Genomic DNA, 12,514 nt, shown 5'->3' on the forward strand with positions numbered 1-12,514 from the left:
TGTGTGTGCGCGTGTGTGTGCGTGTGTGTGTGTGTGTGCGTGTGTGTGTGTGTGTGTGCCATGTGCCCATCATGAGTACCTTGACTGAGTGCCAAGAGAGCACTGAGCAAATGAGCTTACTAAAAAGGAGAAAGAAAAGAGGAAGCACAGCTAACAGGAGCAATCGGCTGGGTTTGTGTACAGGCACACGTCGATGTTCAAAGGAAAAGCGTCCGCCTTCAGTTTCCCTGAATTAATTCAGCTTTGCGGCTCATTTTCTCCGGTGCTTGGGTGTGTTGACAAGGAGCTAGTGCCTTTCTCCTGCTCTGATGAAGAGGCAGAGCGTTATCTGGGCACAACCTTTACCTCCACTCCTGGAAAAAAAGGGTCTTTCTTTAAAGTGAGTGTAGACCCCATTTGGATGGATGTGACAGTTTGGCCTGTTGGACGGTATAAAACAGTGACCCGGTTCCACCCTCCAACCCCCCACGGAGGAGCTCTGGACGGCCTGTCAGTCAGTAATTAGGTCCATCTAAAAGTGGGAGAAGGTGGTTGATGTTCAAGTTTTTGAACACAAAAGACCAGAAATAATAGTTATTCCACCTCATTTTAGTCGTGTTTACCTAATCTCCTCTGTCTGCAACACTTAATTTCATCACATCTCCTTCTGATTCATTGTTCTGTCTGTTTCCTTCTTCCCATCATTCCTGACCTCCCTCAGACGTTTGCATGACCGACAGGTTGCATGCATCCAACGTGGCCTTTCACCTGAGTGCCACCATCAGGGGAACAGCGGTATGGGTGGACAATTACGGAAGAGTTTCAATCAATAGCCTTGTTCCCGCTGCTTCTTATTGCTCTGACTAACTGACTGGCTGATGACCCATCTGGGAATGTGCAAAGTGATTGCAAGCAGCTTGAGAGCCTGAATAATTATGCTCTGCCTGCAGCGGTACCCAGATAACACTATTATTGAATGGAGTCAGCGTCCCCTCCATCCCACTCCAGTTGCACTTGTCTGTCAAATGCTGCTATGTATCCATCTTCCTTACCCCAATTCTATCTGAATTTTATATCATTTCCCTTGTTCGCTCAGGCTTTAGCCCGTAAGTAGCTTCTGTTGTGCTTCAAAGATGGTTGACGTGACATGAGCATCTGGAAGTACATAATGGAATTTGCCTTTTTACTGTCATGCTCAATGTCTGAGCGAAACGAGGAAAAGACATGACTTCAAATGTGTTCTCTTCTCTTCTTTTTTCTGCACTGGAGAGTCTGCTGACTTAAATCGATGCGAACCTCCCCGTCCTATCATCAAAGTAAGATGTAAATGAATTAAAGCCCTCTGGTAATAAGGAGGCGGTTTTAGGATCCTCTTTGTTTCAGTATCTGCCCCTTCCAAAAGAAAACGAAATGGAGGGCTTCACAACGGCTTAATATTCGTCATTCTTTGAGGGGTAAAAAAAAAAAAAGCTATGATTTTGGGGGCTTGAATCATGCCACTGATGATTGTGTCCTTTCTCAATTGGTCAGATCAGAGTGTAATTCTAATCAGTGGAGGGGAGAAGGAGCAGGAAGTAGGATGAGGTAAAGGATGGAGTTGGCACGCATGTGTTAGAAAAACGGGTAAAAGGGGACAGAGACACTGTGTGTGTGTGTGTGTTTTCATCTGTCGAGAGCGGCAGGCAAAGAGCGAGACGGAGTGAAGAAGAGTGCCAGCCAGAGAGGAGGAGAGAAAGGCAGAGGGAGGGGAATTGATATAGTGTGAGAGAGAGAGAGGGAGAGGTGGTTACGTGGAGCAGCACCCCACTTCATCAGGCAGCATACGGCAGACCTGCAGTGCGATCACACAGCATGGGAATGGGGCTATGAGAACGAGAGAAAGGAGGCAGAGGGAGACGAGAGCAAGGAGGGGGAGTTAAAAAGAAGCGCTTGAGGGATTTGCTTGGGTGAAAAGAAGGAGGGGGGATGATCACTGAGTGTGTTGCCCGTCGTGGATGTTGGAAGGATGTGGCAGCATCGGCTGAGGTTGAGGCAGGTCTGTGGTCTTCGGCGTTGAAGCGTCAGGACGTTATGCCCTGTGAGCAGTGAGGGGTATCGTGTGTGTGTGTGTGTGTGCGTGTGTGTGTGTGTGTGTGGGAGAGAGAGAGTGTGAGTGTGTTCTTGCATCTACGCTGCCTGTATGTCTCAGACAGGCAAGGGATGCAGCAAACCTCTGCCCTGAGATCAGAGGCTGCTAGCTGCACCCAGCGAGGAGAAGAACCAGGTGGGCTTTGGGGAGGAGCGAGGGGTTGCTTACCTCAGGAAGGAGCTAGCGTAACATGCACTGTGGTCCTGATGTGATCCCTGCTTCAGAGTCAGGAAGGCTCACCTGCCGGGTGTTGGATCTGAACCTGGATTTGATGCTTTGTTAAGACGAGCAGCACTTTCTCCGGTGGAGCCGCACACACAGCCGCCTGCTGAGGAGCGTGGATGCTGGGCAGCGCTGGGAGCACCGTCACCAACAAGGACACCGAGGCTTTTCCCAAACGTCTCACCTGGAGCGAAGGATCTATAAGTGGATTTGATTATGAATTGAGGAGTTTGGAATCAGCACACTGTGGAAATCCTAAGCCAATGTTTCTTTGATGTAGGATGTACAATACCTGATCGTACTCTGAGTGGCACTGGAGTAAGGACGGAATATGATTTAGGAAAATGTGTATTCCTTGATCTAAAATAACACGAGTACCTCAACAGTACTTTAGAATGCTGCTACCTTCATTGTATGAGCCTTGTCCTAGCTCTCAAAGAGGTTGACCAATGAAGCCATGGGACTCAGCCAGAGCTTTACAAGTATGTGGTGAAAAGCCTGTCCAATTCATTTTGGGGGAACTGAATATATTTGTATCCCATCCTAAAGGAGCAAGCTTAGATTCTAGTATATGTACAATGACAGGGACATTTTTAGCGTAGTAAATAATGTGTGACTTAGGAAAATGTCTGATTTAGTGATAAATAATTTAAAATTTCTCTCAGTCTAGAAATACCCTGTGGTTTAATTTGTAGTGTTGGGTGTTGTTACGGCGACCTGTTTTCACACCTGCTCATCTGCTCACTAAAGGAATGTTTAGTGAACCTTGTTTGTTGGATGATGCCATAGTGGCTCAGTCCAACGTAATTAACCAACCCCAGCTTCAGATGGGCTTCCTTCCCTGCACTACCTCCACCCTCGCCTGACATCTCCAGTCAGTCACACTAACACCAGTAGGTGTAATATTAGTCTAGTCAGTCCCCTGCAGGGCCTGAGCGGTGCCTGCAGCCACTTCCCATCCTCCTCCTGTGTTTGAGTTTAGCCGGGCCCCCGCCTGTACTGTGGGAGCCCCTCATCCCCAGCCTGGACCCTGTCTCCCCCCCACCCTGCCTGGTGCTGCTGCACTCGGCTCTGCCTCTGCTGGCCGAGGATGATGTGGCAATGCCATGTGTCGTCCTCTGAGTGCCGCTGCTACCGGCTGAACGGCTTCTCCCTGCTGAAGCGCTTCCCTCTCTCGGCAGATGGGGCCTGTGGTAAAGCCCTGGACCAGCCGGTGGGAGAGTGGCTGGAGCACGTGGGGCTGCCGCAATACGAGAGCAAGTTCCTGCTTAATGGCTTTGACGACCTACGATTCATGGTGAGTCACCTGCAGCATGTCATCCCAGGGGTCAGTTCCACTTCACAACACGCCGTCTCCCTCTGTCAGCCCAGCTCTATTTGTCTTTTCATGTCACCACTCCACTCACTCACCCTCTGCTCGTCAGGAGCCCCGCCCCCTTTATTTTTCCATCTCTCTCTCACCCTTTCACCCATTCCCTCGTAACACTTTCACCTCTTTCCTAATACCTCCTTTTCCACTCAGTGCAACACATGGCCCGGCAAAGATTTGTGGCCCCTCACTGGATCCTTTTAAAGAGTATGGGCTGCCACCAGTAGCAAGACAAATGACAACAAGGGCCCATTAGCTTCTTTTCCCAGCATTCCCAACCACCAAACCTTTTACTGTCCTGTATATTTCTGATATAACCCCCTTTCTTGTTAATAAATCACTTATCTTTTCCTATATGATCAGAACAAACGCTCTCCCACTTGAACACGATGAATGGTTGACTAAAATTAGACGTTGCATGGCTACATCTTTACTTCTTCACCTGTTCACCTGTTGTGGTTCTAACGAGACACTATTACTGCACAATGCATCATTATACCATGACAGCATGCTTTAACTTCACATTTGAAAATGCTCATGAGTAATGGAACGTTTGATTTTTCTCTGTTTTAAAGAGCAAGTCACCCCCTACAAGAAACTTACTTCACTCCCTCGTCATGTTTAAAAAATGCAACGAATGATGTTGCCTAGCAGACCGAGAGGGCGGAGCCACTAACAAATATACACACACAGGTTCACAGCGGCATTGTGACATCATAACGTACCAGTTTACATCACAGCCTACCTCTTAGCCAATAGCGGTGGCAGATTTAAATTCAACTGCAGTTTAGAGTTTTTACCGTACAACGGCACAACACTGACAGTTTTAGGCAGAAAATTTAAATTTTAACTAAAATGCACTGAAGTGCAAAACTATTGACTACACGTGTCTGCAGCACGATTAGACACGCATTTATATAGTTTATCAGGAAAAAAAAGCTGATTTGGGGGTGACTTGCTCTTTAAATCTATTATTTAGCCAGTAAATAAATGACCACTTCACACCTAATTTCCCCAGATGATAATGAAATAATCTTGATCAGGCATATTGACATATTACAAATACTTTCCTTTTGAGAGAACTGTGTCAGAGTACATTTGAATAATTTCGCTCAGCTGTGGCTCAAAGGATGTCCACAATCGGACTAAAAGCGTTATCATGTTTCCCCGAGCGGTACGCTCCGTGGAAACTTGATAGTGCAATTGTCAGGGTCTGTTTAAACACATTATTAGATTTTCCATCCACCGGTCATGTTTCTCTAAAAACAAGGTTGCAGGTTGTAAAACAATAGGCCCAGTGGGAGAAATTGGACTTTTCTCAGAGCGCAGAGCTGTATTATGACCAGGGGCAATATGTTACATCTGTTTGTCACAGCTGGGCTCGGTTAACCGAGATCAGTAAGCTCAGAGAAAACGGGGGTAAAACTCACAAAGCGTTCCAGCCGAGGAATGTTAGTCTCGCTTTCTGGGAAAGCATTAGATGGTTTACATTGTGTGATCGCTCTTATTTGAAGGTGTAGAACAGGAGAAAAAAATGGCTTCAAACATATCTGAGTTCATGTGGTGGCAAAAATAGTCAAAGAGTACTGGGTGATCTTTGGCTCACGGCTCAATTAATGAGTCATTCATCTACTACCCAGCTTTAATATCAGCTTCCGGTTATTGATTTGTACAATGACAAGTCAAGTGCCAAAGACGTATTTGAGATCATTTGCACAGTGTCCACCAGTAGGGATGTGATCATTGTGCTTTACTTACAGGGCTGGGCAGATTTATGGTTCAGACCCGTTAAAGCTCTTCTTAAAATCCTACCAGGTCACACAAGATCACAGTTTGTCCAGAGAGGCGTGCCACGTTTCCAGTTGATTTTTAACAGTATTCTTTAAAAGATACAACAGTTGAGTATTATGTTACTTTTTATGTATAATACAACAAAGCAAACGTTAAATAGAACCAAATCACTTAAACAATTTGTTTAGAAAACTTCACAAATGTTCGTGAATCAACATTTCACCTGCAGGTAATTTTTAAACATTTCTTATCTCCTTAAAGACCAAGTCCACTCATTTCTTCAACACATCTGCAGTGGTCTGTAGTATAAATGAATGCCTTGTGAGTCGATCTCTGTGGGGGAAAAAGCTCTGGCGCTCCTGTTTCAGGAACTAGAAGTGAGCCAGAGCAGAGGAGAGCAGAAGACGGCAGGATTTGGAGCCTTACTTCTTGATATGTGGACATCTCGCCTATGATTGGCTAAAAGCAATGCAACTCTGCAGCTGACTCAGTTTTATCTCCACAAATAACACAAGCCTGAGAGAGTTATGCTGTGTGTTGGAGTTGCTAAAGCTAACAGTTAGCTTCTACTAGCTGAGATGCACTCTCTCCTGGGCCCTCATTTTTCAGCCGTACTTATTTAATTTCATTTCATTTATTCATCTATAGAGCACCTTCCACAACCTTCAGGAGAAGCCCAAGGGGCTGAACACAACAATAAAAAGCAATAATAATAAATACAATAAAATATAAATAATAGAAATACAATAAAAACTGCATAAAAACAACAATTAATCAATTAAAATCAAGACAGAGTTACAGACCCCAGGGTGAAAATACCTGGACATAAAAATGGGCCATCAGATGTGACGTAAAAATCTGGAAGGAAGGCGCCAGCCTAATAGTCAAAGGTAGACCATTCCACAAAGTTGGAGCAAGGATCACGAATGCACGATCTCCCCTCGATTTGTATCTGGAACGAGGTACCACCAATAAGTCCTGGTCAACGGAGTGAAGAGAGTGGGTGGGGACATGCCTTTGTAGTGCTGATAAATAGACAGGAGCAGTACTATGAAGAGCCCTAAAAGCAAGCATCAGCACTTTGAACTTTGCTCTGTACTGCATGGGAAGCCAGTGGAGTTCCGCCAACACTGGTGTAATATGGTCACGGCGTCTTTTACCAGTCAAAAATCTAGCAGATGAGTTCTGAACCAGCTGTAGGCGAGCAATCACACCCTGAGTCAGACCGGCATAGAGTCCATTACAGTAGTCAAGTCTGGACAGGACGAATGCATGAATGACAGACTGTAAATGCTCCCTTGACATCAGGGGCTTGATCTTGGGGTTATCAGAGAAAAGACGGAAATGCTGACTGTGCCGCGCAACGCTGTCGTTTTTTTTTTTTTTTGCTGTAGTGAAAAATAGCGTCTGGAAAACACTGCAACCATCTTCTTTTTTTTGTTTTTTTGAAGAAAGGCTTTCAGCGCTTCTACTTTTTGTGGTTTTAAAGACATTCAAGTCACTTAGAACAGAGGAAAGAGCCGCAGCGAACTCCGCCGCTGTCTTCGTTGTTTACGAGCAACTGAGCGTCGCTGTGTGTGATGTCCGCGACACTTTCGTTTTTTAGCTGTTGTCAAAAATTGCGTGTGGTGACAATGCAACCGTCTTTCTTTAGAAAAAAGGTTTATAGCGCTTCTACTTGTTGTTTTAAAGACGTGTCCAAGTCATTTAGAACGGAGGAAAGAGCTGCAGCGAACTCCGCTTCAGTCGCCATGTTTATGACAAACTCGGCGTTATGGTGTGTGACGTATGGTTACAATTCCCAGGGGATGGGGTTATTTGAATAGAGAGTTCCCAGTCCCTTTCTCTGTGCTGAATTAAACAGAGTAGTCTGGCAGGCCAGGCTAGTAGGCAAAGGTGCCCCCAAGAGGTGGCCAGGGGTGGCCATGGCCACACCTAGAAAATTGCTGCAACCCCCCCCCCCCCCCCCCAGGAAAAGCCAGTGTTAACAAATCATATTAATGTTCAGTCAAACCATATATTGATCTTGTTTATTCAAGACATAATTATAAAACAAAATAAAAAATGACAATCAATGAGTAATGAAATAATCAGAATAAAAAAATGCATATTTTTCTGCTGCTCACCATTAAAAAAAGTTTTTATCTCCATAGTTGTTTTTTTTACACAGCAACAGTTGAATTAACCTAAAAAAATAATTTTTTTAATTAAATTATGGATAACATTTTAAATAAAAACTTTCATGGTGACTGTATAGTTATTATGTTGTAAAATTAATCAAATATGTAGAAACATTTCAACATCAAAACAAATGTTTAAACTTGATTATTTACTTTGAATTCAGAATTAAATATAAATATTTTTTGTTTAGAGTCTATGCAAAGCTTTTGTGATTTCTTTTATTTATTTAATTTTTTTTTGTGATGGGTTCAACAGACCATCAAGCATTCAGAGGTCCATGTTGGTGCTGCAACTAATGTCTCTGCTGAACTTAATACATCAAGGAGATAAATCATTAAGCTCACAAGGCAAATTACCCATGCGTCCTCCAGAAGGATGTGGAGGCTGCAAATAAGAGAAAGGTCAGCGCAGTCAGGCAGGCATTGTGAATGTTTAATATTGTGCCCTTTTGGATTGTGCTTGACTTGTTTCAGATGTGATCAATCAGAAACTTTATGTGGGACTCTTTGCTAAGGATTTATTAGAAGAGTTAAGCAAATGGAAAATTTATGAAGGAGACTTTTTATTATAGTTCTATGGTCGATACAAAACACGTTTAAAATGTTTTTTTTGCATTAAATCCCTCCCACATACAACAATTTCAACGGGTGAATTCTTGACAGTTTCAGCACCTTCCAGAATGAACCGTTTCAGAGCTCTGTTGCTTTAAGAAATCTAGTTGTTGCTGGCCATTTCCACCCACTCTGTATTATCATAAGCTGAGAAGCTCCAATATCGGGGAGGGGCTATAGAGCCGCTGCTCTACCAGCAGTGGCTCTCTCTTGCATGTGAGAAGTGCTTCTTTTCCACTTTCCTCATTTGTGACGTCACTAACAGAAACTTTTTCAAAGTTTTTATTTGGCAAAATTTTCCTAAAGCCAAACACTGACTGAAAATTGATAAAGGCTGTTTTTCAACTATGGGATGTTTATAGAGGCAGTAAAGACCCACGTGGCACCCCAACAGGGTAGCTTTGCATAAAACATTCCCTTTAAATCTTTTTTATTTTTTTTTTCTTATTTTTATTTAACTATAAGAATAACCAGGGAATGATCTTTTCCATATTAATTTGTTCTTTTGGTGTTTTTGGGCCTTGGGTGTGTGATGAAATCAAATTCTGCTCAGAGGTTATTTTGAAAAACTGTAGTGATAACAAACCAGTTCTGTCACAGGGAAAAACAGAAGAAACAACAAAACTGACAAATCGGCCTTACAAAATACTTAACTGTGCTGGCACTCAATCCAAAGCAGATTCTGTCATTATTTGTGCACTTAGAGGATTAAAACTCTTCATTCTCATCCTGCAAACACAAACCACTGCTGTCTGAGCTGAAGATATATGCTACCATGCAGCTTGCAAAGTTTTCTTCTACCCAGCCATCGGAGTGAGAGAGCAGGCATTCACATGCTTCGGCGAGGCTCTCTGCATGTGATGATTGCGCTGAGATGTGGCTTTTGAGGGATCGTAAATAATGAACAGCTGTGTGCCCATTCTCATAATTTTTACACGACGATTATCATTTTCTGCTTTCTTCATGCTACCAGAATTGGGGCGCTCGCGGCTCTCATTCTCTCTGGCTTTTGTGCTCATGCTTTCCATTCTTAGTCAGAAACTTCACGTATCTTCTTTTCCATAACCGCGGCGTCCTTTGTCCTTTGTATCTCTAATTTCTCAACAAACAGATGTGGCGTTGAGGCAAATCGTCTTGTGCAGAGCATCTTAGAAGTTACCCATCGTGCATTTACGTTGCATCTCTGCTGCATTAATATTGCATCAATCTCTGCAGCCTTTTTTGTTTCAGATGGTATAATGTGGAACTGAGCATACATATTGTAACACATAAACCTATTTTTTCCACACCACTTCATAGCTAATGTCCACTGAGTCTTGAAAAAGTAACAAAATTTGATTTTCTAAACAATTCCTCTGTGGGGCAGACCAATAGAGCAATTCTAATTCACTGCTGCCCTAACCGAGTGCATTTAGTGTGATGAAGGACTTCTTCCATGGCTACATCTGCAAGTCGTATCCGATTAAATCAAGCTACCATAGCTCATAAGCTATGTAAGAACTGAACCATACATTCTCGTCACATGTTTCAAATGCAGCATGAAATAATAAGTTTGCAGAGTCTCCCAAGGCATCATCAAACTTCAAACTGTGTTAATAAAAGTGGAGAATCTATTCTGGGCCACCATTACGTCCGACCCTACTTCATTTTGACCTTTTATTCCAGCGATCAGTGAGTAATCTCCAGACTGCACCCTGATGCAAGCCTGTGGATACTGCAGCATTGTTCTCTGAAATCAAACCAGTGAGAGCAGATTGAGCAAAGACCACAGAACATTTTAACATTCTTGGCCAGCGAGAGTCGATTTGCAGTCGGGGAAACATTTAGCTCCTCGTTCTCGTGTGTGTCCTTGTGACTTTATTCCAGCTTACACACATTCACGTTTCCACAAAAAAAACAGATCAGTATCTCCCTTTAGTCACGATTTCAGCCAAAGAAATATAATTATCCCTAATCCAGCTTTAGTTGGGAGGAGAGCAGTTTTGTGCCTCCACAACGAAACACAGCAGCAGAGGCATCCTGTAGAGGATGCTGCTGCCGTAGTGAAGTCTTTGTTCCCTCTGAGTCGCACCAGATTAGATTGATTACTCTTGGCATGCACAATTTATTTGACTTTGTTGTCCTCCCACTCACTTGTTAGTGCTCGTGTCAGAGATGTGCATATTCTGCAAGTCTGCTTGTTGTGTATGTGGAGAGCAGCTTCTGAGAAGAGAGTGTAGACCGAGTCAAGATGGTGTCACTAACCTGATCTAATATTATCTGAGCAAATATTGCTAGTGTGTGTGTGTGTGTGTGTGTGTGTGTGTGTGTGTGTGTGTGTGTGTGTGTGTGTGTGTGTGTGTGTGTGTGTGTGTGTGAGGGAGCCATACAACATTATACATGGCCAGTTCTTAGCAGTATTTTGTGTGGGCCTGCCTGTGAGTGGTGGTTTTCTCTGTGTGTATGTTTTGGCGACTACGCTTGCGTGTGTGCCTGTGTGTGAATGAGTTTATTTGCATGTTTCTCTCATGTTTATACGTATGCAGGGAAGTAACGTGATGGAGGACCAAGATCTGAGGGACATGGGGATCACTGACCCAGGACACAGGAAGAAAATCCTCCATGCAGCACGCGGCCTGCCCAAGGTACCCTTCACTCTTGCACATTTTGAAATAAAATAACATTTAACCAATTATTAAAATCATCACCTGGAATGAATTACTTTTCTACAGGGTTTGAATGTTTCGCAGTACGATCTAAGGCTGACATGATGCTGATTTGGTCAAAAACTACACATAAAACAGGAGACTTAGATTGAACTTTTTAATGTGTATATTAAATTTGTAGGAAAGATAAAAGATCAGACATAGTCTAAAATTGAACGTGTTTATCTGGATGTATTATACATTTCATAAAGTTATGTTTCTGCCACCCTTTCAAAATAGCCGTTCATGATCAGTTTGGATTTTTTTATGAGCTGGTAACGGTTTTCTTGCAGAATGATCTCGCAATCACGCAATAATGACTGCAAGGATGTAATTTTGGTTTCAAATATGGTGGTACACTCATAACTTGAGTGGTGATAGTGAGGGAGTGTCAGTGATCCAAACTTTACATTAATTTTTGTAATATGTGGTCAGTAGATCTATTTTACCTAAAGTTTTACCTCATTTCAGCAAAAATATGCCCATGCATGACTGAACAGTAAAAAAGAAATTCCTCCTTAAGTCCTCACTCAGGGTCAAAGCCACACCAACTTCACATGTCTCTCTATGTGTAGGTGAAACCGCTCGGTTGTGACGGCAGCACCTCTCTCTCCTCTTGGTTGGACGTCCTTGGCCTGCATGAATATCTGCCCAACTTTCTTTCAAACGGCTACCGGACTCTGGAGTGTGTTAAAAACCTGTGGGAGCTGGAGATCGTCAATGTAAGAATCTTCTGGCAAACACACATGGTTGACTTCCAGCGGCTTCCGAATCTGAAACATCAGGCAATGATATTTTTGTCCAGACAGGTCACCATGGTCACAAGGATATTTGTGTTTGAAGTTAAGGATCACTTTTTTTGTCCATTCAGCACATGGCTTTGCACTTTAAAGGTACAATAAGAAGGAATTTTATAGCGTAATAATTCCAAAACTGTCTAATGTCCTAATTATGTTGGAAGGTGACACTGAAGCAAATTTCCTTCTTACTCAGCTGGAAGGTTGTAAGTTCTTCTTTTGAAAAAGCCAAAGAGGGACATAGTATTTGATAACCATCTGCTGCTGGGTCTGCGCCAAGCTAACGCTGCAGCACTGGCATTTGTAATTCAACACTGCACAACCAGAAGCTACAGAATTGTGGAAAGTGTGTTAGCCAGAAGCAGGAGCGACCCAGAAGTTATTTCTTGTACCCTAAGAAGCCACAGCATCTTTTTGCTTTCTTTAATATTTGGAAAAGCAGACTAGACTAACATTGAGCTAACAATGCTAGCAGTGAATTAGCAACAAATAGTCATCTCTAAAATTGTCTTAAGCTATTTTTTCAGTTACAGAAAGCTTGAAATTACATTGAAATGTATTCATCTATTTATCAACCTCTATATGACCTGTTTGTGTGGAGAGGCGGGCCAAACCTCTCCCCGTGTAGAGAGCTGCAGCAACCAAAATACCTCTGAACCAAACGATTGATGATGTGAGTCAACACAGTGAGATTCCAGCCTTGTTTGCCTTCATACCCTAAAAGCTCCATGCTACATAACCCACGTGAACGT

The 12,514-nt window shown here is 43.1% G+C and overlaps 1 protein-coding gene across 10 annotated transcripts in view; it reads left to right on the forward strand.

The window, feature by feature from the left end:
• anks1ab (ankyrin repeat and sterile alpha motif domain containing 1Ab) overlaps positions 1-12,514 on the forward strand; it is a 55,798-nt gene that overhangs the window by 19,588 nt on the left and 23,696 nt on the right. For 7 of the 10 annotated variants that reach the window (XR_008559245.2, XM_054731686.2, XM_054731671.2 and 4 more), the window contains 3 exons: positions 3,511-3,626; positions 10,807-10,905; positions 11,541-11,687. Coding sequence is in view for 9 of the 10 variants with exons in the window: in XM_054731686.2 (XP_054587661.1) it covers positions 3,511-3,626; positions 10,807-10,905; positions 11,541-11,687 (362 nt within the window). In the remaining variant the exon portion in view is untranslated. Of the gene's footprint in view, positions 1-1,126; positions 2,812-3,510; positions 3,627-10,806; positions 10,906-11,540; positions 11,688-12,514 lie in introns of those variants that run through there. The other 3 variants (XM_054731691.2, XM_054731694.2, XM_054731699.2) reach the window with 3 other exon arrangements.

Source organism: Nothobranchius furzeri, chromosome 3, assembly GCF_043380555.1.
Source record: "Nothobranchius furzeri strain GRZ-AD chromosome 3, NfurGRZ-RIMD1, whole genome shotgun sequence".
NCBI lineage: Eukaryota > Metazoa > Chordata > Actinopteri > Cyprinodontiformes > Nothobranchiidae > Nothobranchius > Nothobranchius furzeri.